This window comes from Grus americana, chromosome 1, assembly GCF_028858705.1.
Source record: "Grus americana isolate bGruAme1 chromosome 1, bGruAme1.mat, whole genome shotgun sequence".
Classification (NCBI taxonomy): domain Eukaryota; kingdom Metazoa; phylum Chordata; class Aves; order Gruiformes; family Gruidae; genus Grus; species Grus americana.
In genome coordinates this window covers 10803258-10830929 of record NC_072852.1, presented here as the reverse complement: position 1 = coordinate 10830929, position 27672 = coordinate 10803258, and the positions used below count along the sequence as shown (strand labels likewise).

The 27672-nt window shown below is 38.0% G+C and overlaps 1 protein-coding gene across 9 annotated transcripts in view; it reads right to left on the bottom strand.

Moving 5' to 3' along the window:
- Nucleotides 1-27672, bottom strand: part of PCLO (piccolo presynaptic cytomatrix protein) — a 382165-nt gene that overhangs the window by 114405 nt on the left and 240088 nt on the right. For all 9 annotated transcript variants that reach the window (XM_054844924.1, XM_054844942.1, XM_054844959.1 and 6 more), the window contains one exon: nucleotides 11192-11317. In XM_054844924.1, coding sequence (XP_054700899.1) covers nucleotides 11192-11317 — 126 coding nt within the window. The remainder of the gene's footprint in view (nucleotides 1-11191; nucleotides 11318-27672) is intronic.

The following is a 27672-nucleotide window of genomic DNA, read 5'->3' as shown; positions in this document are numbered from 1 at the left end:
AACATACTTCAAGAAATTTGAAATAAAGTCTTTGCATAGTATTTTGAGAGTGCTCATAGGATTTTTCTTTCCTTAAGATGACTTCTAAAACATTTTATGTATTAATTTACATAATATTGTTATTTTGTAATGTAGTATATTGCAAAACTGATTGCAGAAAACTATTTTTTGTTCTTCAAGTTCCTTTACCCTTTCAATTGAATAAGAAAATCACTGTCAGATCAGATTAGGTCAGAGCACAGTTCAGCATCTCCTCTGAAAACAGTTGATACCAGATGCTTCAGAAATTGTTTAGAAAACCTTGGAAAATTCTGGAATAACTTGATTACACAATTATTATTTTTTCTTAAGTACCTCCAGAGATTGGTTGATTTAATTTAAGTAATTAAGGAAATGTCTTTTTTTTTTTCTCTATTTCCTCTCTGTGTATTACCTGATACTTATAGAAAGCACAGACTTTATCTGTGTGACCATGTCACTTTTAAAAACACTGAAGAGAAGCTCTGTGACCCAAGCATTCCAAATTTGTGCCCAAATCTTACAAATTACTATGAGCAAAGTCCATCTAAAAGACAGATAATGTTCTACTCTGAGCCGACCCACTTTCAGTAGTCCTTCTTTTTCACAGTAAATAGTTAATAATTGTTAATAATGTTCCTCAGAGTCTCGGAAGCATCAAATGTGCATACACCTATCTAGAAAATACTTTGAAAAAAAAAAATAAAGTTGTCTTGCTGTGATACCTAGTTTCATTGGCAGGGAAACGTGCTGTTTGTAAGCCCCACCACTTCTGGGAAGCGTGTCTTGCAAACAGCTAGCACACTGCCTCCAAGATATTCTGCGACAGTGGCTATTTGTTTACCTGACTTGCAGCAGAACAAACCCTGACTGGGGACACTTTCAGCTCGGGCCTTGAATCTTTACTGTATTTTACATTAATACAGCACTCCGTGGAGTGGCCAGGCTGGCATAATATTCCTGGAAATCCAGATTTCAGGAATGGGATCAAAGGTTAAAGTTGCTACGTGTAGATGCAAAATGTTTTAATGCACTTTTTGGAATCCAAGAGCAGGGGAAATTGTCCACAAGGACATTGCTATATTTAACCTGTACTTCAAGATGCCCCTCACTTTGATTTCAGTGGATTTTTTTCACATGAAAATCACATCAGACTGCTAGTCTGCTAGTTTCAGCCCACAATAGTCTGCACAATAGGAAACGGAATAATGGTATTTTTAGCTTCCCAGGTCACTGGGAAGTCACTATCAAACAACGCTGTGCAGTGGTTATGAAAAAAAAAAAACTTTTTCATGCCATAATTTTTCTCCTTGGAATGCCCATGTATGTGAGTCTGAAAATGTATTGTTCCTTAAAACCAACAAACAAAAAATTCTTGGTTTTGTTTTATGAGATGTGCTCCAGCATGCCTAATGTAGGCACTTAGCATCTAAATTTTAGGTTGTTAGTCACCCAGTTCACCTAAAAGAAACACGTAAGCTCCCTATACAGTCAGCGGAGACAGGAGGGTGCTTGTGGTGACTTCCCCTGGTAAGACAAATTGACCTCAGTTCAGGTACCGAAGGGTTTACATTTGTCTGGTTTCTTTGTAAATCTGCTGCACAGCAGCCTGCCCTTAAAAACAGAAGACAAGAAACAGAGAAATACAGGCAAGTATTTTCGATGCTCCAAGTTGAAATTCAACTCCCTTTTGGCACCCACAGCAAGCAGTTGCCATGCAAAGGGGAAGGCACAGCTCCTATGTGTCTCCCCGCTTTCGTTATTTGCCCGCGTATCAGGTATAACATGACCTAGAGACTCTATCTCCTCGTGTGTCTCACAACCCCAGACAGACTGCCTTCGTTGGATTAAAGCTGTAGCTTTATCCCGCCTTAGGCCCAGTAACAAAACCATCGCTGCAGCTGCGATTCGCCTCTGTGCCCACAGAGCTGGCTCTGCACTCTGTATTTTTCTCTCCAGCATTGACCAAATCAGAAAAGTCACAGCCTCCCCCTTGTCACCTCGGCCCGTGTGTATTGGGAAAACAGAAGAAGGAAATACAACTGCATCTTCTTACAAATAGGCATTAATTTGATTTTAATACAGTGTTTTCCTGGAATATATTCAATGCTTGGCCTGCAACCACGTCTCTGATGTACGAATGGTCAGAGCATATTAAAAATAATGAAAGAAGGACTTAAACTCTTTTCTGGAGATGAATGAACCTTAATAGTACTCGCAGTGTCAGAACATAGCAAGAACTATCCAGGAAGAGTAAGAGGGGAAGACTGGGACCACACGGATGGGTGATACCTGTCAATATCTGTCAAACCACCCATGATGTATGTGATCCCAGAGGAGAGCAGAGAGCTGTACGGTCCTAGTGGGAGCCGAGAAGAAAGCTTGTGGGCAGCCTGACAACAACCCTGCCTACTGCTGTTTCTGCTGTGCTCAGAGAAACACAGGGCTTCGGGCACCTTTTCTGGAAGCAATGAGGACTCTCTCCAAGAAGTACCTGGATATTCTTCCTAACAGGAACTACCCATCAAGGTCTTGAATAATAACAGCTGTCAAAAGCAGTGTCTCTGATCATTACTAATTGTATAACTCCTCATATGTACTTTACAATAGCTAGTAGTGTTTTCTTATATGATCTTAGTGGAATGTTATTGAAAGCTAGTTATAACACCAATGACATTTTTACCAGTGATCTTCCACAATTTGTGTTATAAACCATCTGATTAATGCTTCTAGCCTGACTTTTGTGATTGTTCTCCACTTCATTACCTCTGGAACATCTAGTGACCGTGTTTACATCTACCCTCTGCTTGAAGCATCCAGGTTATTTTGCTTGTCTCTATAGATTAGACTTACCTATTTAAGAATAAACAGAAACTCCCTAAAGAGATATTTTGATGAAATTATTTATTTGTTATTAAGAATCCAATTTCCTCGTGCAATTTGTATGACAGGGCTTTTCCAGCAAAATTGATTTTCAGCAATAATTAGTTGTTCAAGGCATTTTCAGAGTTCTTGATCATAAAGAAGGTATCATCTATACCAGTTTATGTGCCACATAACAAGGCTAAATGCAGGAGTGAAAAATCTGTAACTTGTGTTATGCAAGAGGCCGGATCTTTACTGGTCCTAATATATATTAATTTAATGCTTCTTTCCCATAGCTTTAAAAAATTTATAAGTACCCATAAGTTTTCTCTTACCTTCTGCTTTAGATTACATAAAAAAAAAAGATTCTGAAAGCTCAGTCTATACAGCTGCTCAACTACTTCCTAGATCCAAGTTACCTCTGATAGTTATTTTCAGTGTTGATTTTTATTGCAGGGAAATTAAATACAGAGCAATTACAGTGCTGGGCAGAAACATTACAAACTCATATTACCTGCTTTATCTCACTGAAACAGATATTTTAGGTATACAAGAAGTTTTCTAATGAAGCATCCTTGCCAAATCCCAGTTGTATCAGTCTGCCACTATAAGATTAAACTAAATCTCCATAAACTAGACATCTTATATTGTGAAGCAGGGAAAAGTATTATTCTCTAAGTGTGTTTCAACTACCACAGAACAGATTTAGTAAAAGAAGTTGTGGACAGTGTTACAGTAACCAGCTCTCTCGATTTCCATGTCGAACATTCATACTGCAAGTCTTTCTTCTTCCATTTCCTTCTGTAAGCCCCACACAGGTACTGAAACAATTCTCATTCCTTCTGGTGATTTTGATTTCCTTCTCATACCTTAGCAAATAGCCAAACTAATCTCTCCGTACAGTGCAACTCCCACCATATTAATAACAGAATCAAGACCACTGTCAGTGGGATTGCACGTGAAATGGCGAAACAAGTGTGAGAAAGCTTTACTCCTTCCTTTCTTTATTCTAACAGATAGAAGGTTAATTGTAACATGTGATACACTTTGTTGGGGTGTCCTTTCCACTAACTTAATTTTTAGAATCTAAAAAAATAATTTCTAAATATTTAAAAGGCATTTTCTTATATACTGAATGCCCAATGCCACACTTAGCAAAAGCAATGCTGCACATTTGTTAATTATTACATGTTTGAAAGAAGTACAAGGTAGAAGAAAACACAGGGAAGAAAAGAGCACAACAATGCAAGTGAAGATTTACAGCTGATAGGGGGCATTTAGGGGGTTGTTTAGATTAAGTCCTTTCTAAAGAGCTTCAGGGCAAAGCTTTCATGCAAGCTATGGCATTGCCTGTTATTTTGTGCACGCTTCTTTGATAAAGTCCATTTCTGCTGGGACAGATAAACCTGAGCCTGTAGCCCAGGGGATATGTTGAGAGCAAGCTCTCCTCTCTTCTAACCCCATAGAATAAGTATGGACAGCACAATAAATCACTACGACTAATGCTCAGAGAACAGGGTGAAGTTAATTCTTTGTTTTCTCCAATGCAGTAATAAATTAAAGCAGTCAAGCTGCAAAATGGAAGTGCAGGATGGGAAGACTATTTCTGTTCATTTAAGACCTGATCCAAAGTTTTCTGAGAATTTTTCTTTCCCTTCCTGTGTTCCTTTTAATTTCTTTTCATCATTTTCCAGCTTCTACTACTTTTTCATGCTATCTACTTTCTGCCAGAAGTGTAATTATCAGAGAGACTTGAGAAGGGGTGCTGGCTCTTCACTATCCCTAGCTTCATGGGGACTGGAAAATCTCTTTTCTTTGTGATGCCCTGATCAATGTTTCTAATTTTAGCTGGCTAAACAGCAAGCAGCACTCATTACAGTCTTTTAAAATTCAGGAAGATCTGGTGCCTATTGCACTTCCCACTGCTAGGTGACCAAGATCAGTCAGTGTTACACTTGATGCCATCTATAACTCAGGGATAAGAGGGAAGCGTGGCAAAAGGAGCAGGGGGAAGGATAGGGACTTACTGCTTCTGTTCTGGTTTTCCAAATATTTAGGTGCCCATGACCATTCCAGCCACACTGTGTTTTCCAAGCAACATCTAAAGCATGTCTATGATATGACAAAAGATAGTTTTGATGAGATGGACAGCCATTACACATGCTATTGCCTTCGCAAAAGACCTTCTGAAACTGGGTCTGGTCTTGTTATTCAGCATGTGGTGCTATTCAAGCTAGCCCAAAAACACGTCAAACAAGCTGCAGAAAAATTGTTCTTAACACTTTCTTTATAATCCTTTCATGGACTGGTCAATAATCCAGTTGCATGTCCCACTGTTCTGAGAGGACTTAAAATAAATTGTGTTTCCAATGCTAGTAAATAATATCATTTAAGATGACAAGACTTAAAAACTTTAAAAGTTATGATTGAAAACTTATGATCTAAAAACACATGAAAGGAACATCCCTGGGGCAAAACTGAGGTGAAACAGCTTCTGGAAGCTGGCTAGTTGGCACTTTTACCTGGAGGAGTGAGAAAGATGCTTGTATTCAAATATGTTATCGCCCAGAACCCAGGAAATACTTTGCAGATTAAACAGTGATGCTAATATTCCAACAGCCTCTATCCAACATTTCTCATGCCCAGATTCATCTTACTTATACTAGACAACCAAAGTACAGTTAATCATCTCCCCACATTGGCCATCTCCTCTCTAGTCTACTCACTAGCCTTATTTACAATCTCCTCAGAGGAAGCATAGGTAGTATAAATACTCAAGATATTTTTCTCCAGTTAACACAGACTTCATTGTGCATGAGGGATTGCTCATGCACCATGAACATGTTGGTTGTCTTTCAGCGTTCACTTGCAGGCTTCCCTAGACTCAAAATTGCTACATAGGGCTCTCATATTGCTAAGTCTGTCATATTTCAGTCACATTTCTGGGTGGTCAAGTGACTCTTGATTTTTTTGGTAGTAGATTTCCACTCAACATAGCAGCTTCCCTCTTTACCATCTTATACACCTCTTTATACCTTTACCACTGCCTGTTCTGGAAGTAATGAAGAGCTGTGGTAATGACACTTGGACCCATATAGATAAGGGTCCCAGTGAGCCCTGGCTTTTTCTTCTCTGCCTTCAAAGAAGTCTCTCAGCATACAGTCATCTGCTGTGAAGCCTGAGGCCATGGGATGCTTGAAGTGAGCTTGGTCAGAGGCCAAAGTCTACACCATGGGTGAGAGCTGTAGAGCATTCTGGTTAAGGCAGACTTCTGACAGGGCTTTCTGGGTCTGCCTCCTTCTTCAGAGAACTGAAGATGTGGAGCTTGGCTGCTCTCTGAAGTCCATGCAGGTAATCCAGATAGCTCTTTGCTCCCTTCTCCTATCATATTCTGTTTTGGGTAGAAAACACTTCCCGCTGGTCTAGATGTGGCTGTTTTGCCAGTCACGGCATGTTTTGGTACACCCTGTTCATCTCATATGTCAGTCCTGGTGTGGAAAGCTGTACGGTGGTCAGCAGTGAACGTATTTCTCCCCATACTGGCTTAATATCTGTGAGGAAGCATTCTCTTTGACATTGTGGCCATAGTCCATGGCTTCAAGAGATAATAAGCTGTGCCATCCCATGACGGTCCAAGGGAAGGCTCTTAGTTCCAATCTGAGGAATGATTCTAATGTTTATTTGGCCTCATATTAGGGCATTAGAGAGAGAGAGAGAGAGAGCTAGAGCTGTGCACCAAAGGACTTCCTACAAAAGGAAATTGTCACACTTGAATATTTAACACTATGTAAGACTTTCTATAGAAGAAGGAGAAGAAGTGTGAATAAATAGGCATAAGAGGAATGGGAAGACTTCAGTTTTATTTTCTGAAGGAATCTTAAAGTTCTGAGATCGCACAGTTTTCTAAAGATGAAAGAGAGCTCTGACATTCCCAGTAAAGACCTTCTCATTCAAAATACTCTGCTGAGGGGAACTGGCCGTGTGACCTGGGGAACTTCCAGTACAATTAAAGGCAACTAATGGGTTTGGAAAACTGACCCTCTGCATTTTAGCAGCTGAATCTAAATCTAAAAGATACTGAGTACATTTAAGAACTCACCATCAATCCTCAGACTTTGATGCTGAGGACACTGGATGTGCTTTTACCTACTCTTGGACTTGCCATCAGGCTACAGGTGGCTCTTCCTAGAGGACCTTCATGGTGTTTTGAGGAGCAATGTTTCTTGCATCCTAAGGGAAGTAGTTATTAATCTAGATCAAAACAAGTGCCTAAGGATTGGACTGAGGGGCAGGGCACCATCAGCTACCACAGAACTCCCAAATGGCAGTGCATTTTCTTTTCTCTGACCTACTTAACAGTTTTAACAGGGTGGTATTATCTTTCATTGTCTGTACATACATCAGATTATAGTTTTTCTTATAATATTGGACCAGCTTTGGGATGGGGAAGCTTAAAATATCCCTGTATGATGAATATTTTATTAAATTATAAAATGAACAAATCAGCTGAATTGAATTGAATAGCATGTCTTTGCTAGCACGGACTGTTTATATATTAAAATTCTACAGTGAAGGTCTGTGACTCATAAAGTAGGCGGCATTCTTCCATGTTATGCTAGAAATGTTACATTGTTATATTTGCTATAAAATAGAAACTGGGAGTGCTACTTCAGTATTTTTAATAATAAGAGTTTTTGTCTTCACTATATATGATTTTCCTATTTTTAAGTTTGGGGAGATATTATTTAAATGAGGCATACATATCAAAAATAAATATGCACCCATAAAGCCTCAGAGAAGTTAACAAAAATCTCTGTGGTCAAGGTTGCTGTTGAGTGGAGCGCCAGCAAAGGTAGTAAGATCACCACAATTCAAGTCCAACATTAGCTTTTAGACCGTGCAAGCTCCCCAGAATTACCAGGAGACTGGAAAGTCGGGGAAGCTCTTCATCTTGGTGAGTGTCAGCTGGCTTAAGCATTCCAACACAGCATGCCTGGCTGTTTGGAAACGTGGAGCAAAGACACCCATGGTTCACCAGTTCCCAGGCTCTCCAGTCAGCCTGTTGAAATGGTCCAGTAAGAAAACTTTAATGCTGAGGGCATCCACCAAATTTGTAACAGTTGGTAACACACATTAATATTTTATTTCTGCTCTACTCTACGTTCTTCTGTTTCTGAAAAATTCTGGCAGAAATGCCATTCACCCAGTAGATTTACCAGGTGGAATAAACCTGAACTGTTTCTGTCAACACGAGAGGGAGCACAGACACATCTATCAAATTGACACAGTCCCTGCACTTGATGAGCTCAGTGGAATGAGTCTTCCACCTCCAGTTTTTGTAATGCCAATGAGTGATGAATCAGAGATATTTTTGACATCTGAAAGCGATTCGAGGTGAGAGAACCAAGACGACCGGTATTTGCCAGTCAGAACTATAAATAAAATTTTCAGCACTAAGACTCCTCAAAAGCTATTTAAATAGGCTAAAATTTTATGGATTGTTATTCCCTAAGGAAAGGAATGCTATCTATATTTTAAAGTGTGTCATTTCTTCATAGATGCAGTCATGCAGGCAGCAGGTAGGACTTTGGCTTCCTTCATAACCACAGTAAATCTATCCTGTCCCTTACGCTATTGATGATAGGATTTTCAGACCTGACCCAGTGTTTTCTGATTTTAGAATTAGAGGAATTAATTAGGTTGATGGGATTTTTTGCACAGTGAATCATGTTCTTAGAAAGGCTAATGAGTCAAGATATTACCTTGTAATCATTTACTTGATGACTAGGTATATACTCTAACTTGAAGTCACACAGCTTTTCAGCAGGAAAAGTGACTCATGATTACTATACAAATTACTCATATGTAATTGTTATTTACAGACAATGACATATAAAGTTTTCTGTATGTAAGGTGAGAGACAGCAAATAACTTGAAAACGAAATGAAGGCTAGCCTCTATTTTCAGACACAACAGTATTAGCAATATTGGTAACATTACCAGTTTGGCTGGATTTACACAGATCAATATGAGAATGATTGAAGACCCCAGTGGATTTTAGCACTTCTGAAGGGTAGAGATTAAATGTGCATCAGCCATATTTCCACTCAAACAAACAAAAAAATCCAACAGTGAAGCAGACAAATGTTCTTTGTTGATCTATGATAGCCGTCTAAAATAACATAAAAAGTAAACTATATATAAAGGCAAGATTTAAAAGGTAAATGACAGTAAGGGGAAGTGTTTGTCTTGTATGCTATAGTAATGGTACATTCTACAGAAAGCATTTTTTCTCTCTGACAGAACATTTGACACATCAGTAGTAAAACACATTCTGGGACATTGTGTGGTCAAACTCTACAGATTAAGTATAGTGATTTTGATGGAGTTGACTTATGCCAACATACCCTGGTCTAGGATACTTTTATAAAGGTCAGATCAGAAACATAGCTGATCATATGATGGCAGAATGAAAGGAAGGAATAAATATTTTACTGTCCTATTCATCTTTCTATATGATATGAATAAACCTTCAAAATACTTATGTGAACAGACAGAAAAGCAAACTGCCATGTCTGAACTTCTCCTGTAGTTATTGTAAATCCAAGATGTTCTTGATCACTGCTAAAATATACCTATACAGTGAGTGAAGAACTTCTTTAAACCTCAATTTCCAGTGAAATTCCTGACAAGAGAAACCAAAAGACCAGAGAGGTAATTCCAAGCAGTAACTGCTCATCCTCTTTCTTGAAATGTCCAGTCTTTGGGAAATGTTGAATAACCACATTGTCCTTGTTACCTGCTTTGGTACTGAAACAATGCCTGCATGATCTAGCACAGTTATGAAAAACCTACTCTTTTGTATGGAGGGAGCCCAAACAAACGCTTCAAAACAAAGTAAATTAAGGTAAATTCTGTCATCATTCATGTACAATAAATAACACTATTCTATCATTTGATGAGTGAGATACTAAGCATTAAATATGAATGGCAGAATCAACTCTATAGGGAAAAAAGGAAGGTATTTTTGTTGATACATCATCTCATTGACATCAGTGTACATGCAACTTTTTTATGTGTATCATTAAAATATTTGCAAAGAAACCACCAAGGATGTAAAAAGCAGCAGGGTGAAGGTGTGACACTGTTTTGCAATACCCAGAACTTATTTAATCTATTGTTTGTAAATACATTCTTTAATCAATTCACTTAGCTTTTCTATCTGCAAAGTATTTTTGATTTAATCATGACTTTTGTTGCATGTTTACTATTCATAAAACTTATATGAATTGAATTCTGCCTAAGAGAACTTTTATTCCTGATTATCTTCTTTCTTTTGTTCTATTTTTTTTCTTGGATGGCTGCCTTTATTAAAGAAATAAAAATAATTAGTTGAATGAATTAGAAACAGATGTTTATATTTTTGTCCATGGATAAACTGACATTTCAGGTGCATATAGATATTCACATGAAAAAGGGAACTAGAAAATAGTTACACAGAGAAGGGATCATATATGAGATCATGACTAGAAGTGTTATTAGACAGAATATCACATTTGTAATAATCTTAGAAAATGTTATGATAACTAAGTTGATTTCATTTCACCTAGCTTTAGTTGCCTAAAACATGATGTGTGGTCTAATGCAGTCTTCTTAAAGTCAATTAAATGATGAAGACACTCCCAGTTCTGGAAACAGAAGTATATGGTAGATGAAATAATTGCCCTTCTGTAGATGCTTCTTTATCTCTGTTGCCTGTTGATGCAAGTTGGATGACTAAAACTGGAAAACTAAAGTTAGGTCAGATAAATTCAGTCAAGTCTGACTTTAGGGAATTTCAAAAAAAGTTAGTGCATGTAACTGAGAGAGAACTGGATCTATTTTACCTGTGCAACTAAGAAATGTAAGTAATCCAAGACATAGATACCTAGATGATCAAGTCAGGTTAAAGATCTTCAAAATAGCGCATCCATGATATACATTGATGATATACATCCACGACATACAGCTGGACTCTAGATATATTATTTTACCCCTAGTGCAGACAGCATGTTGGCACATATTACTGAAGATATGCCATAATACTGCTTATCATGACAATGCTCTTTGGCTATAGAAGTCATAAAATGTCCTTCTATCAGTCCTTTTCTGCTTTAAGGCTCATGGAGGTTTAGAGGGGCTCTCAGATGCCCCTCACTCCTTACAGAAGATTGTGCCTGTTGTGCAAGAGAAAATGTATATTATAAGTAATTCTACCGAACTCCCAACTCTCCTGTGGTTCCATTTTTTGATAATGCATTTATCTTACCTTCTATCAGCTTCCCCGTCTGCTCTGCATTGCCCCCAGGCAAGATCTTGGCAATGTAAGCTCCAGTTTCCCCACTGCTTCCTGGAATTTCTTTCCCACCTACAACTCGGATTCCCAGTCCATTGCCTGTGATCAAAAGAAAGAGAAAACTTTAAACAAAGATGAAGCAATGAATAATTCATGGGAAACAGAGAGAACAACTCGTCAGAGGTTACTGAAGGATAACTGGAGAATAAACTGAAGAATATACTGAAGAATATACTGAAGAATAACTTCTGCCTATGGTTGGAAGATTAAGGTTAACTGCAGTCCTATCCAGCACTTTCCCAAAGACTTAACTTCAGGTAGAAGTGTTTCAGTGAAGAAAAGGATCTTCTTGAGTAACTACTATATGACTGACATAACACAAATAACTGATTCACTAAAAATTACATTGAAGCCAATCCTACCTTCTTCAGACAGCCTTACTGTACTGCAAAGGGACTATTTCCATGGCAAACCTATTTCAAGCAAACCATAATTTGCAGTATTAATTAAATTGCATTAAATTGCTAGAAATCCATGTGAAGTGTGGATAGCTTTATCGCATGTCTAAAACATGCATGCAATTTAGCTGAAAAACTATACTATCTGAGCTTTTAGAATCACATAAATATGGAGACTAAAATCATTGAGCTCCAGCAGCACAGTATGTACATTTACATGAACGTATATGTGGCAGATACTATTATTTTTCTTAAATATTTGCTTTTAATTGACATCTTTTACATCAAGGGATGTACAAACTAACAAAATAGAAAAAGCCTACAATAGGTCTGTGTAAAGCATCATCAAATCTAACATATTTTCTCCCTTTTTAAAAAATAACAAAGATGAAAACAATTTGACCACTCTGATTATTTTAGCTGGAGAGAAGCAGATTACTAATCTCCCTTATGTACAGAAAAATGAGAATGAAAACAAAGCTTAAAAAATAGTCTCATAAAGCTAATCTTATTCATTGCCAATTTTTTATGCTATCTTGCTTTTTAAAAAAAATATTTCTTATACTAGAAAAACAAATTTCTTCTTTGAAAAGGAGGAAAATTTCATATGAGATGATTCACACTTTGATCTGGGAATGTAAAGGCTGCTTTTCCCACGTTTATTGTAATGGCTAAATAATTAATTTTCAATTTATTAATTTAATAAGCCAAACCTGCTGAGTGATCAGACTAATCATCTATAGGAAACTCACCACACAATCTCTTTGCCAAGCTTTATCTTTTTAGATTAAGGTTTTTCCTTATAATGCTATTAGTGTTTGATAAATCAGCCCTGAGTTTGTTTCAGAAGCAAGATAGCCACATTGAGTTTCTGGGGGGGGGAAGCTTCCACTAGTTTTCCTGTCCCATTTTGGTTAATCTATATCCTTTGTGCCTCAGCTTTCCTTATAATTGCATGTTAGACATTTTCCAAACAAGCATTTTCTTTTCCTTCGGAAGACGTCTGGTGTTCAGATCCACGCGTGGATCCTCTACAGCACAATATAAAGGTAAGGAAAGCCACGCTAGTCTCATGACTTAAGGGGTTTAGCAGGAATTACTTAACATGGAAACAGATCACTCCACCACTGCAAGCCTAGACCAAAATGCTGTATTTCTCTAATATACTGATAAAACAGGTGGGTGAGAGCAACCAAGGGAAAAAAAAAAAAAAAAAGTTGAGGAATTAAAAGGAAATATATGAGGGCTGTTCTTACAGCATAGTAATTAGAGTACGTAGGTACATTTAATGCACTGAGATGAACGGACTGCTATATAAATCAAGCAGTATATATTGCTGGAGCATGCAAAAAGTTCAGCTACACAACTAGTGGTGCAGGCTGGTGGCACCGGGAGATGGTTAGATCTACATTTTGTGTCCTAATGTAACACAATTAGGGTGGGGATTCAGTGGTGGGATAACCACTGGTAATGTGCTATCAGTATACAGAACTTTTAGTGAATGATTTCAGTGTGGGCTGATGGCCAAGGATGAGTTTCAGGGGGTTTGTGGGAATAAGCCATGATATGGTTGTGGGCTAATGTATGATAAATGGTGTGATAGACACTGAGTTTTTAGAAAGGATGATCAAGACTCTCTGGAGACCAGATCTTGCACTGTTTATCCACCATAGTGTGTAACAGGAGGAATTGACTTTGGTATGGTACTACTGGGAGTACAGGCAGGAGTTTTGTACACATATCTTGAACATAATTCACCTCTAGATTATATTTATATCCAAGTTTGAGATAAAGTTTAGATCTGTCATATAAACCCATTTCAGAGTCTGTATTTTTGTTTTACCTATGTGGTGATGTTTAGTCTTGAGACTTTGAGAACACATAAGAGATTTAGGGAATATGCAAACTCAACCCTATGACAACATGAACAATAACTCTGGAAGTTACAACTGTATGAAGATTTCACATTGCAAGAATGTCCTCTCAAGTTTACTTTGGTTTTTTTGTCTAGTATAACTTTGCCGGTTCAAAAATTCACTACAAAAAGCTGTGCAGGCATGTCTAAGAATCTTCAGTAGGAGTTGTGAAAACTCAGAGGATAGCATGAAATTTGCTAAGTAAGTTTCTTGAAATTTTTGCTAAAAATTTTAGTCAATTTGGCCCCTCTCTACATGTTTGTCTTCTTTTTTTTGTAATTTGAAGACCCAAGCAATATCTTTAAGGAAGTCAGCTTCTTGTAAGACTTTCACCTGAAAATGTAAAGTAATGCAAATGTAATACAAAATAATGCAATAATGCAAAATAATGTAAATATTTTTAAGCCTTTTTTTTAGACATGACAAGTGAACAGTTGTCTCTCTTTTAACAGCAAATTAAGAATGGAAAAAGTATAAATATTTCAGCTTCTCTAAAAAAAATAGTAAAGGGACCCATATAATAAACATAAAACAATACCACCTAAATACCCAAGATAATTACAGGCATGGGAATATAATTAAATTCCCGCTACAAGATATATCCATCATGGTAGTTAATATTCCTTTAATTATAAACTTGGTATGGATGATAATTGATTAACTAAACATATTGCTGCTTGGCTGGTTTCTAACACAAATGATTTGATGTACAGATAGGACGCTGTGTTTTAAACAAAAGCTATATCAGCACTCTGGGACTGTGCTATGGGAAATTCCAAGATTATTTTTGTTGAGGAGAGTAATTTTTCAGTGTAATTGGAACAAACTGTATAGTTATTTTAAATTAATTACTTTATTTCAGTGCAAATTTGAAATTTAGCACTGGTAAAGTTTATTTTTCTTGGCATGACAGGGAAAGCAAACCCATCATTCTAAGGATGGGTCTAAATGACCTTCACAAAACTTGAAAAATAGAGTCTTTTAAAAAAATAAGCACCTCATTGCATCAAGCGAATGTGTACCCTATAAAATAATTGATATGTTAGTCCATCCTTAGGACTTCAAAACTCATATGGGCTGCTCTGCACCTTTATCAGAGGACTTCTGATCAAACACTACTGAAAGACTCATTAACATGTTACAGATCCGAGTCTCACTGCTGGGAACTATTAAGTTCAGCAAATCCAATAAACAACTATTCTTAGTATAGAACACACACAAACAGCCACACAGTAACTTACTCTTAACCCACACAGTCAACATATGGATTTTTCAACATATCAGCAGGACTGGACACTTTTCATCACATAGGGGATCAACTCTACAGGGTCGGAGTTTTCTCACGATGTCCTAGTATCTCTATCTCTGAGAGCTTAGTTGTAACAGAATGGCAGAGGTGGTTTGTCATATAAATGAGTGTACAAGACACTTGATTTCAGAGGCAATTCTATGGATTGCTATGCTAGATACCGTTGAAAATCATGCCTGACATATTGGTTACAATTTTGCAAATCTAAGGTGTTTGTCCATATTACTGCTAATAAAATAAATTATTTTCCATGATATTATATAAAGATTTTTATTCCTAGACACCTTGAATAGGCTTGTGATTTTATATTTGCAGGTTTTAGAGTCAAATGTATGACTGACATTATGTATTAAGTAGGAGCACGCTTGCTAACAGACAACCATGGGGTGTGTGGGGGGGTGTGTTTGCATATGTTCTTGTTGCTGGACAAATCAGGAGGTATTTAATTTAATTTGATCTGTTTGCACTAAATTAGAAAATTGTATTCCATTATTATTATTGTGTTGCACAAATGTTATTAGAAGAAATATTTGTATTTAAATTACCAAATATTCCATTCCTGGCAGTCAGAATTAATGAGTTAGTTTTAGCCCAATGACCTTTAAGTGCTCTGTTCTGGCTGACAAAGCAGTATGGCTTGGATGTTGCGGTATTTTTTCATGTGAAGATGGGATTTCAAACCTGTTTATACTGTATTTATTGAAAGTATTGAGTTCACTACTTCTTTTTGCAATGACATTGCCCAATTTATCACCTTGAATGCAGATAGTTTAAAAATATTATCAATCGTATTCTTTCTCAGATCTCTTTTCCCTTGTTATTTTTTTTGTTTTATTTTTTTTAAGTTTTGAGTCTTAATTTGCATCTCTCAGATTATTTTGATATAACCAGACATTCATCTTTCAATTGCAGATTTTCAGATTAACAAACCACTGTTTTTTTCTTTGGAAGACACAGGACCATTTAACCGTCAGAAAGCGAATCACCGTGCTTTGAATGAGAGAGGGCACCTTTCTGAACTCTGAATATTGATTTCTATGGAAGATATCTTCAGGAAAACACCTCTTCAAAGGGAATTCTACACATTTAAGATTCAATCCTTTTTAGGATGCTTGAAAGCTAGAAGACTGCTAATTAATTGCAACTGTTTTTCCTGATCCCCCATGACTGTGATCCTACTTGCCTATCTAATCTTAACTAAGCCTTAAGATGCAGCACACTAAGCAAAAAAAGCCCCCCAAAACTCCCACAACCCCAAACCCAAAAAGCCTAATGCTAAACTTTAACAAGATAGATCATGCAACTAATTTCATTTTATACTTTGATAACAAACAAATATGGATACTAAATCATTACAGTTAGCTTTGAGCCACTGGTATATATACCTGAAAATACAAACAGAAGCTTTAGGTCACCTGCTTAGTGGATGAAGGGAAGGCTATGGGTGTACTTTTTCTGGATTTTAGTAAGGCTTTTGATACTGTCCCTCACAGCACCCTTCTGGACAAGTTGTCCAACTGTGGGATGGGCGAGTTCATGATGCACTGGCTGAAGGGCAGAGCTCAAAGTGCTGTAGTGAATGGGGCTACATCTGGCTGCTGACTGGTCACCAGCAATGTTCATCAGGGTTCAATTCTAAGACCAGTTCTGTTTAATATATTTATCAATAACCTGGATGCAGGAATTGAATGCACCATTAACAAGTTTGCAGATGATACCAAACTGGGAGGTGATGTTGACTCTCTTGAAGGACAAGAGGCTTCGCCGAGGAATCTAGATAGGTTGGAGCATTAGGCTAATGATTAATGGGATGAAATTTAACAAGTCCAAATGCCAGATCTTGTTCCTAGGACAGAGTAACATTGGGCACAAGTATAAATTGGGAGAGGAGTGGCCCTGCAGAAAGGGATCTGGGGATGCTGGTCAACAGCAGCTCAATATGTCGGCAGTGTGCCCTGGCAGCCAAGAGAGCAAACCACGTCTTGGGGTGCATCAAACACAGTATAACCAGCCTGTCAAGAGAGGTGATCATCCCACTGTATTCAGCATTGGTGTGGCTTCACCTTGAATATTGTGTGCAGTTCTGAGCCCCACAATTTAAGGATGTGAAAGTCCTTGAATGTATCCAGAGGAGGGTAACAAAGCTGGTGAAAGGGCTGGAAGGAATGACCTATGAGGAGTGGCTAAGGACTTTGGGTTTGTCTAGTTTGGAGCAAAGGAGGCTGAGGAGTGGGCTCATTGCTCTCTAGAGCTACCTGAGGAGGGGAAGTGGAGAGAGAGGCGCTGAGCTTTTCTCCCTGGGATCCAGTGATAGGATGCGTGGGAATGTTCAAAACTGCACCAGGGGAAGTTTAGACTGGACATCAGGAAGCATTTCTTTACCGAGAGGGTGGTCAGACCCTGGAACAGGCTTCCTAGAGAGGTGGTTGATGCCCCAAGCCTGTCAGTGTTTAAGACGCATTCAGGCAATGCCCTTAATAACATGCTTTAACTTTTGGTCAGCCCTGAAGTGATCAGGCAGTTGGATTAGATGATCACTGTAGGTCACTTCCAACTGAAATTGCTCCATTCTATTCTAGTTTTAATTAAGATTTCAAATGTCTAATAAGTGAAGAGTTACTTTTGAGAGAAATCCATACTCAGAGAAAAATACTAATAAAACTGAATGGTCAATAGATTTTTTGATTTTTGACAATTAACCTACTTTGTGACTTTCAAAAGGACACTTCACTTGTCATTTCCTATCCTTCCAGACATCACAAACTGTTTTAGTGCATATTCATTATATATACACACACACACATATATAAAAATGTATATTTGAGTAGTGCCCGACAACTTGACACTAATAAATTCTGTCACTGGTGACGTGGTAAGCATCATTTCAAAAGTATTTTAAAAATTCATCATTCTGTTTTCCTTAATTCCACCATTAGGTACTTTGTGTTCAATTAGACTTATTTATTCTGAATTCGTGTCGCTCAGTGTATTTCAGACCACTGTGAAATCATATCCCTTTGTACATTTCAATCTATCACAGTAGCAATACAGCAGAAAGACTATAATTTATTTTGCTGGAGTACGCTGACCATAACCTGAGCTCTGCAATTACAATTTGGTCATTTTTATCCATTATGGAGATAATAAAGACCAGATTGCTGCCAATCTGCTGATTTTGCTCTGGTCACAGGGAAGGTCATGAAATCTATCTTTTTACTACTTTGCGAGCAGCTCCACTACAGTCATTAGAGTATAAACAGCCTAGATTTCTTGGAATTATTTCAGCACCTAAGCAATGATTAGACTTGCCTTTCCGAACAAGTGTCAATAACCCCTTACATAAGTTACAGGTTAAAAAAAAAAGGAAAAAAGAGCAGAGAAAAACTGAGTAATTCAAGGCATACCAGGCTTTTGCAGGTGGTCCTGCCTTCACACAAAGGTGAAAATTAAGTTTCCAGGGTTGTTTTCTCTTATAAAAATACATAGAATTCCAGCACCAAATGCAGGGACTCATACTTTTTAATTCTTAGATAAGTTCCATACAGCAGCAGCAACTTCAACATGGGCAGGAGAATGCAGGCACGTGACCCAGAAGCTCTGTGCAAACATTGTTCATGTGCTAACTCAAACAAATGTTTCCTCTGGGCTAATTTTTCAAAGTATGAAACCATTTGTCTATCTAATTAGATGAGCAAAGAAAGTAAAGAAGCAATTAGAATGTACAACAGATTTTCAGTAATCACACATGAGTCTTTGCGAATTGGCATAGGAAACTGTAAGTATGAGCGTCAGCAGCAATCTGACTCTTGTCACAGAAATAGAGCTACATGAACTTTTAATAGGCTTTTAAGTGACTTAATTTTTAAGAAATATATTTTAAAAACACTACTGATTTGGATTTCTAAGAGCATAAGAGCATAACCTTCAAGATGGTAGTTGAAAATCACTATTTCTGTAAAACCGTGGTTGTTTTACCACCTTTGGATATTATGTGCTTTGATACTGAAACTATGCATAAGTAAAATGGGAAAAAGATGAAATGGGCTTAAGCTGCAAAATGCAGATGAGGGCCACAACATATGTGTCTGAGCAGTTTGAAATGGAAGTTATGTTTAAATCTCAAAATAAAGATTAAGTATTGTGTTTCAGATCCACGAGCCAATGCACAGACATAGCACTGAGGGAGGTAAAAAACCCAAATATAGTTTTCATCACTTTCTAACAACACTTCAGAAAACAAAATTCAAAACCAGAAGGCTGAATCATAGCAAGGAGGCACAAGGCTGACCTTTTTTGGGCAAAGTCCAATGGTAGTAATTAGAAAAATGCGTGAGGATAAAGAATGAAAACGAGACATTCAGCATGACAGATTTTGCAAGGTGTTAAAATACCATGTTATAGCAATGAGAACATATCAATCAAATCAAACAATACAAAGTCTTCCAACTCTATTTGACTGTGAACAGAGACTGAACATACCTTCCTCCTGTGTTGCTTTACTAGACATTATCTCCCCATTCCTCCTCCAGCCTTATCTAGACCAGACATATGCTAGGGTGCTGGTAGGCCCTTATCTGCGGGAACAATTTTACACCACGTTCCATTGTCTGTATGAAACACAGTTTTCAGCCACAGAGAAAACAACGATGACTTCTCTTTGGAGAGTTCAGACTTAAAAGCCCCATGAAGAAATGCAAGCTATTTATTTAGATATCATAGTTGTGATAAAAGCAATCTGTAAAGTCTGGAGAACAGACGAAAAGGAACCATGACAAAGCAAACAAACCCAAGTCAGATCAGGCACTTGGAAAGCAGCAGGAAAAGTAATGTGCATAATAAGATCCAGGCTAAAATTTTATTTGCATTATTATTCCTATACAATTCTCTGGAATACATAACATGATGAGCCATATCAGAGCTTGGTTGTCTCAACAGGTACAACATTTTCAAGATTGTACTCAGGAGAATTGTTTTGGTGCTTTCTAATGAAATTGGCTTAAATGAAGTTGTTTCCTAGAAACATGTTTAAGCCTACTCAGTTATTGCACTTCTTGGCCATTGGCAATTAAAGCATAAAATATACATGAAGCCAAATCCTGAGCTGATGAAATTCAGATATATTCCAGTCATTTTAATAGCACAGCATTAATTTATATCATCTGCAAATCTGCCTCATGCTGATTTGCACACTGGTTATCATCCTGAAGGATCATAAAGTGTGTTATGAATTAACATCTTGGAGCACTTATATCTACTTGAAAACAGGATACAGGTCTCTTTTTTTTGGATGATCTGTCACATCAGAATCTATGGTGTCATCTGTGGTAGACTGGAAATTTAAAACTATAAAAGACCTGTAGGCACTGAGATGCATCTGTGTTTACTGATAAACACCAACGGCTCAATAGATGCCAGTGACTGACAGATGAACGTCATTGTTTAAAATGTTAGTTTTGGACTCTCCCACCCATATCAGCTTCGGTATTTAAGAAACAGCAACAGAATTAATGTAAATATAATAGGATATAGTATTATACAATATGTAAGACATATAGGTGTATACGCTGGCTATAATATAATGCATAAACAAAAGCCTTTGGGAAAAGAGTAGTTCCCCATTAAATGCAAAGAAGCAATCACTGCTTCACAAAGTGGCTGAACCACAGACTATTGGAAGCTGTGAAAATATCGCCCTGTGTTTACTGTGGCCTTATATTCTTAAATACCTTCTGTCAGAGACATGAGAGAGGGCTAAACAAACCTTATGTCTAACCTAGTAAGACTGTTCTTATGTTTAATAAATTTGGAAAAAATTGTCCTGCAATAAACAGTGATGATTACTACACCTGCTAAAAATCTTGTCCAGAGTGTTGTGTAGACTTGTCATGCTAAGTCATGCTATGGTCGTGCTAAGAAAGAAGCAAGAAACACATTCGTTTCCTTCATTTTGCATTACTTCTCCAGTAGTCATGGTGCATTGATATTTGGGGAGCACAAAGGCTGTATCATAAATTCTTTTTATGAGGCTGGTAAACTGGTGGACTGGGTAAAGAGGAACCAGAAACATCACTCCACCCTCTCACCTACTGGACAGTAGTTCATGCTATCTATGCTGATGCTATCCTAAGGCAGGATATGTCAATGGTGACAGTGTTTTCTTAAACATATATGTAAATGCAGACATAGTGACCTTATTCACTGTAAACTGACGCTCTGGAGCACCTCGAGACTTTTTAGAAAAGTCTAGAAAGACCATCCAGTCTTGGTCTTGTTGTCAGGACTGCATTAGTCAAAATATGATCTGCACCCTTCTCCATCTGTTCTAAATTTCCTCTCCCTTCTTTGTCATTGTGTTCTTGCCCACAGAGCTTTATTTAGTGAGCAGGCCTGTACTGAACCACATACACCCTCTTTCCCATTCTAAAATGGAAGGACTTTTAAGCAAGTCACAAAATACCTTAGATTTACACATCTTAATAGCTATAGATAAGTGCAGTGGGGAAAAAGACTTTCTTTATATCTTGTATTAACCTCCCCTGTTTTAACTTCTGCCCATTGCCTCTCATCCTCCTGCCACATATCACAGTGAAGAGCCCGGCTCCCTCTTGTAGACAAGCTCCTCATCGGTACGGGATGGCTGCTGTTAGATCCCCCCGGAAACCGTCTCCTCTTCAGGCTGAACAAGCCCTGTCCTTCAGCTTCTGCTCTCAGCAGCCACCCCAGTGGCCCTCTGCTGTGGCCCTGCTCTCTCCCATTTGTCCATGTCTGGCTCGTGTCTCACCCAAGTGACTGTCCTGCACAAAGGAATCGACTGATACAGCGTTGCATGGATATCTGTCATGAATGGGGAAGAATCTGTGGAACTATAAACTGTAAAATACCATTCTTCCAAAGCAAGTATTACCTGCAATCTTTTAATTCTTTGCAAAAAACCTCTGAACTTTCCTTCTTTTCTTAAAGAGGAAGACAGTATCTGGTTTTGGCCTATAAGTCATTGAAAACATTGTAATATTCATAGCAATTACACAAAATAAGTGAAGGAATTGTAGTTCCTCTGTTGTTAAACTTCACATTAACTTTTGACTCATTGCTTGGAAAAGATCCTAAGCTGGCAACAGCGGAGACAGAAGCTTATGGTTTGTTCTCAGAAGAGGTATCACAGAGCAGCTCTTCAGACTGTCCCCAGGAAGGATTGTGTGGCCATTTGACAGTTCATTTCTTACAACCCTTCAGTCTGTGGATACAGGCTAGATTTGTGTTTGGAAATAGGAAACTGTCTGCTAAGACACATGTTGAGACCTTCAGTTCATTGCACGTGCTCTTTCCCTGATGACATCAGTCACTACTGAATGAGATTAGTAAATGCATCCGATCATTTCTCATCTAAGTTGGGTTTAAACTCCTGTCTTTAAGTAATGAAGTAATTTAAGTAATGCCCTAATTCTGTTGTACCCAGCTTAGGATGGTAATAAAATAACAATTAAAAAAAGACAAAAAGAAGGAAGCAACTTAGAAAAATGACTTTTCCACATTTCAAAGAGTGGGAGTTGACAAAATGATTGTCAGTTGTTTTTCTTTTTTTTTAATAGACATAAATCTCATAAGACTTGGCATGTCACATCTTATTTGTGATATACTCATTTGATGTCTCATATAAAATTATTATTTCTTATAATAACTCGACTACTGAAAAAGGAAAACAGCATATGAATTAAGTGCATAGTAATTTACCAGTTAGCTTGTTGTTTGTTGAAATTAACTCTTCAAAATGCAGGGGGTTTGTGAGATAAAGATGATTTATTTACCTGCATAGTTTGTTCCTCTAAATACTGCAGTCTTCACTTCTGTGTTAAGAAAATTATATGATAATTTTTTTCTACCCACTAGAAGAAGCTGTCAAATGAGGGAAATTTTCAGTCTTTTCTGAGAAAATGGTATATTCTCTAGTCAAAGACTACTGCTGTCAAAGACAACAACAAGCAGCAAAATAAGACTATCTTTTTATAGAAAGCAAAAAGACAATTTCTGATCTAACACACAAATTAGTACTTTCTTTGATATATCTTAAACTTTTGCTTCCTTAAACTGTATCTCTTTTAGAAAAAAATGTGTATTGTAGTGAATATGGGAGCTGATTTTTTTATATTTTTTTTGGTGTGAGAAGAAAATTAATGTAATTTTGGAGTGCCTATCCTCAGACAGCTTTGGCTTCATCAGGCTTGACTGTCTAATATCAGCTTCACTCCCCTTCTTGATGAACACATTTCTTCAGGAATGAGAACATTTTCTGGCAAACTTTAGGTTATTTAAAGAAAATTTTGTTGACAACTCCCCTCCTCCAACTTCTTTTTACTGAAGTAAACCAGCAAACAAACATGCAGGCAGCAAGTGCATATTACCTGTAAACAATATTAATGTGAAAAAAAAAAATAAAATCAGAAGCACAGATAATGAAGAAGAAAAGTTTCAGTAGATAAATGCTGCACCTCAGTTAGCTTGGCGCAATGATGCTATGAGACAATCAGAACCTCAGAGCACCCCACCAATCCACAAGGAACATTTTCTTTGCCTCAGTGACCTGCAGAATCAGAACATCTTAACCTTAATCATCCTGCATCCAGATTGCCTGGGAGCGTACACCTGGTGCACTTCAAAGACCTGTACAGATCTGTGATTAGGTAAATAGTGAATGGAAGGCAATCGTTCTCAAAATGTTCCAGCGCCCTGTTCTGGAAAGTGCATCCAACACAAATAGGTGTTTGCCTCTTGGTGATGAGGAGTGATGTGGTCCTCCAGACAACCAGTCCTCTACAAGTTTTTTGATTGTTCTATAGCTTCTTTGTACATAAGCCATATGTGTTCATCTCTTCTAACTTAAGATCGCTACAGGACAAAAATGGTAGTTGAGTTAGTCACCTCATGTTCCCTTTACAATCAATTGAGGAAAATAGCCATATCCAAAATTTATCCAAAAGTTGATGTATTTAAACTATTTCAACCTCCAATTGATTGCCCTTTGTATCTGCCTCGTTCTAGTGTAATGATTAAACCTATGCATATTTTTGACAGCCAGTATGCAGAGCAGGGAGCACAGGGTCTTCATTTTCTTCTGAGAGTTATTAAGATAATTTATGCCTCACCTGCAAAGTGAAACCTTAAACTGACATTTCTGCATTATTAACATTTTCTAATATCCTTGACAAGTTGTCTCACCAATGATATATGTCCCTGAATGTCTCATCTACAAGTTCTTCATGAGAAAGTGCTGACCTGCGTTATCTCCAGCACAGAGAGATTTCTGGTTTGGCTTCTGTGAAACTCATTCTTATGTGCCAGCTTTTGCCTTGGCTTTCCATGGGAACCTGGGGGCCTGACTTTAACATTCAGTGCCACAGCAATCTGTTCCAGCAGCCTTTTCTGCATGAGAGCTGTGAAAGCAAATTGGACCTTTATAACCAGTAGACACATTGCCCTTTAAATTACCTCCACTCATCTTAAGATCTTATCAGACATCCTTCAACAGATGTTCATACACTGAAGACTGCGTAAACAACCCAGCTGCCACAAAGGGTTCATGGAAAGTATTTTAAATACACATACTAGTGCTTTTCAAATTAAGTTAGAGAGAAGGCACATAAACATGGAATATATGGTCTGCATCTCTACAAAATGTTTCTAACAAATACAAAAATTTGTTTGTGGTTTGTTTTTTTTTTTAAAATTTTGAAAAGCTGAATGGTATTATGTTCTTTCTAAGATTGCTATTAAGACACCAACAGACATCTCTCCTTCCCTTTATTTCCATTCCTGCCCTCACTGCCATATGACTTCACTGGAAAATCTCTGACGTTGCCTGGCTGTAACAGCTCTGTTCCCTTCTATTTATGGAGTTTTACCTTCTGCACGATGTCTCTGATAAGGACAGTGTTTGAGGGAATGATGGACATTAATTAGGGATTAAATCCTTCCCCAGTGACAAGTGAGTGGTAGTGGAGGGTATTGTTTTTTGTGCAAAGTGTTATCACAGTTTTTCACAACGTTAAACCAAAGAAACAGGTTAAGTAATCTTCTGAAAAAAGAGTATGAGGACAAGAGGCTGGTTACATTTCTCACCTTCTGTCTTTGACTACTATGTTACATTCAACACAGACTGTGACTACATTTAACATGTTTTTAATTGATTAGTAATCACATATTCACCGTACTTCAGTATTTTGCTGTACGAACTGAATTTGCTGAACTTGCAGGTGAAAGAACCCTAAATATACAGGGTTATTTATTTAGAGACAAGAGCTTGATATCAGAAAACTCTTTGAATTCTCTTCCTCTCTCTCGGGATAAGTACCTCATGAGCTGGTATGCTTGCAGAAGTGTGGTGGTGTGTGATGGAATTAATAATCCTTATGGAGAGTATGAAGCATCTCTGACGTGTGTGCAGCATTACAGCTACCCTGATATCCCCTTAGCAGTTTCACTGAAATCACTGCTGAAGTGAACATTAGGGATGCAGTCTTCTGCCCACAGTGTAATTCTCTTCTTTACTATAAAGTTCACAGTTTTTTCTGAATTGCTTCTCTGTTTTCTTTCATCAGAACTGAAGAGGATGTTCCACAACACGAACAGGCTGGCTGCTCAAAGGTACATTTTGCTCCCTGGAAACACAGAATATCCTGCCTTTGGAAACGGAAGAATTACTTCTGACTCAGCCTAAGTGAGGCAAAGCAGCGAAAATTACCTTTGACTGAGTGCACTCATTGTACCTATAGACCTACAGAGATGTGTCTGCCTTGTTGGTTTTTCATACATCGCACCTAAACCACTTTCTGATCAGGAATAACACAATTCAAGTCTTCATCTTTGCAGCATTTCCAAAGGCATTGCCAAAGCTCTCATTACCTTCAATAGTCATGTCCTCTCTTCACTTTTTCAAATATAACTATGATGTGTTAAAAAACAGAAGAGAATATGCTGGCAGTGTACAACAGTGCTTATGCTGCTGTGCTGATGGATCCAAAAGGAACAAGGGATTCTCAGTGAAAACAAACAGTGACTTTCTGGAGCATTAAATACTGCTATATTATCATTCACTGATCACTGCCATCATTGCTTTGGCACCTCAGCATAACCATGATGCCAATACTGTTTCTAAAAAAATTGCAAGTTATTAATCACTCTTTGCAGAGAAAATCCTTGGCAATTCCTTCACATCGATCAGCATTGCCTGAGGAGGGGACACTGCACACCTTGAAAAGAAGAGCTGTGAGTTCTAGATTATGGCATACACTAAAAAACCAAGAACTCTCAAGAGAGAGGCCGGCTAGCAAGTATACATTTATTTTTCATTCAGAGCTACTATTCTCTTGCCATCACAATTTTGGCCTGGTTTCTCATTTTTTAAACACCTCATTCACATGCTAAAATTTGCAGTAGATGTTTTTATGTGCAGAATTATGCCAGATGATGTCAGAGGCATCAAAGGCATCTGTACCTCAGAGCCAGTTTTCAGTAATCAAGAAAGCAAATAAACAGAATGCATGTGCACATAATATGTAGTGATACAGCCAGAATTTTAAATGATTTGGTACTACTCATATTATTGATATTCACAATGTGACAATTTCTGGATCCATAATCAGGCAGTAACCTCCACTATGGTAAGTATGTGATCTTGGAAGATCTATGGAATTCAAAGTATAATGGTGATATTAGGATGACATTCAAGCTTGCGCTATAGTTACAGCTGTGGTATAGCTGGGTACCTGGGCTGACCCAGCACACTGAGTCATTAATGCTCAGGCTGGCCCAGGAACTCCCCAGTGAGATGAGGTGATGGGCTGAACCACTGGCCAGCTTCCCAGCAAAGCAGCTGATCAACAGTTACAGGAGTTCTCCAAGTGGGAATTATGGACAGTTTGGGAGATTTCCCCATGTAGCTCTTGCTGTGCTCGCACCAGTTAAGATACACTCTTTGTATACTTAAGATGTGTTCATTAATTCCCTGAGAGGAGAACCTGTCCGTCTCAGGCATCTCCCCAGGCAGCTCCTGCTGTTGAACTGACCAAACTGCACGTAGATCTTTTCAATCAGTAGAAACTGTTCTTGCATGTGCAGAAACGATGGCATAGGCTGTTGTGCATAGCTAAGACAGTGAATGGTTTGTGCATACTGTAAGATAATCAGAGACAATGGATGATGCATATAGTGTTGTGGTCACCCAGGACCACAGGCCAGCTGGTTTGTAAGAATCCATCAACACAACAGTTCAGGGAGTCTTGTCCGATACAGCTGAAGATGCTCCTGAAAGGATGGCTGCAACAGAGACTCCCATCACCACCTGGACAGTGACTGGCTGCTCTCTTGGAGAGATCTGACTCCCCATGTGAGTTTTATTGAGGGTTGTTGGTTGTATGGTTGAAAAATACTACAATTTCTTCTGGCTCAGATCCTCCCAGTTGGTACCCTATTCCACCTTTGGCTCTTTTCTGTACAATTTGCATTTAAACCTTTTCATATTTGTAGGGAAATCTATATGCACATCATATAGAAGTATATCTGTGCAGGTCTCCAAGGGTGTATCTGGGCTAAAACCCAAAAGTATGACTCCAGGTTGTAGACACATAGCCAAGCTTGTTTACTCCAATTAGAATTTAGGTACAATATAGCACAGCTACAGATCTCAGTGTGGGCTACGAAACCTTAGCAGGATCCTGAGTGAACATTTGATGCTGTGTGATCTCACGCCGTTAGTAAATAGGAAGTCAATATCTACGT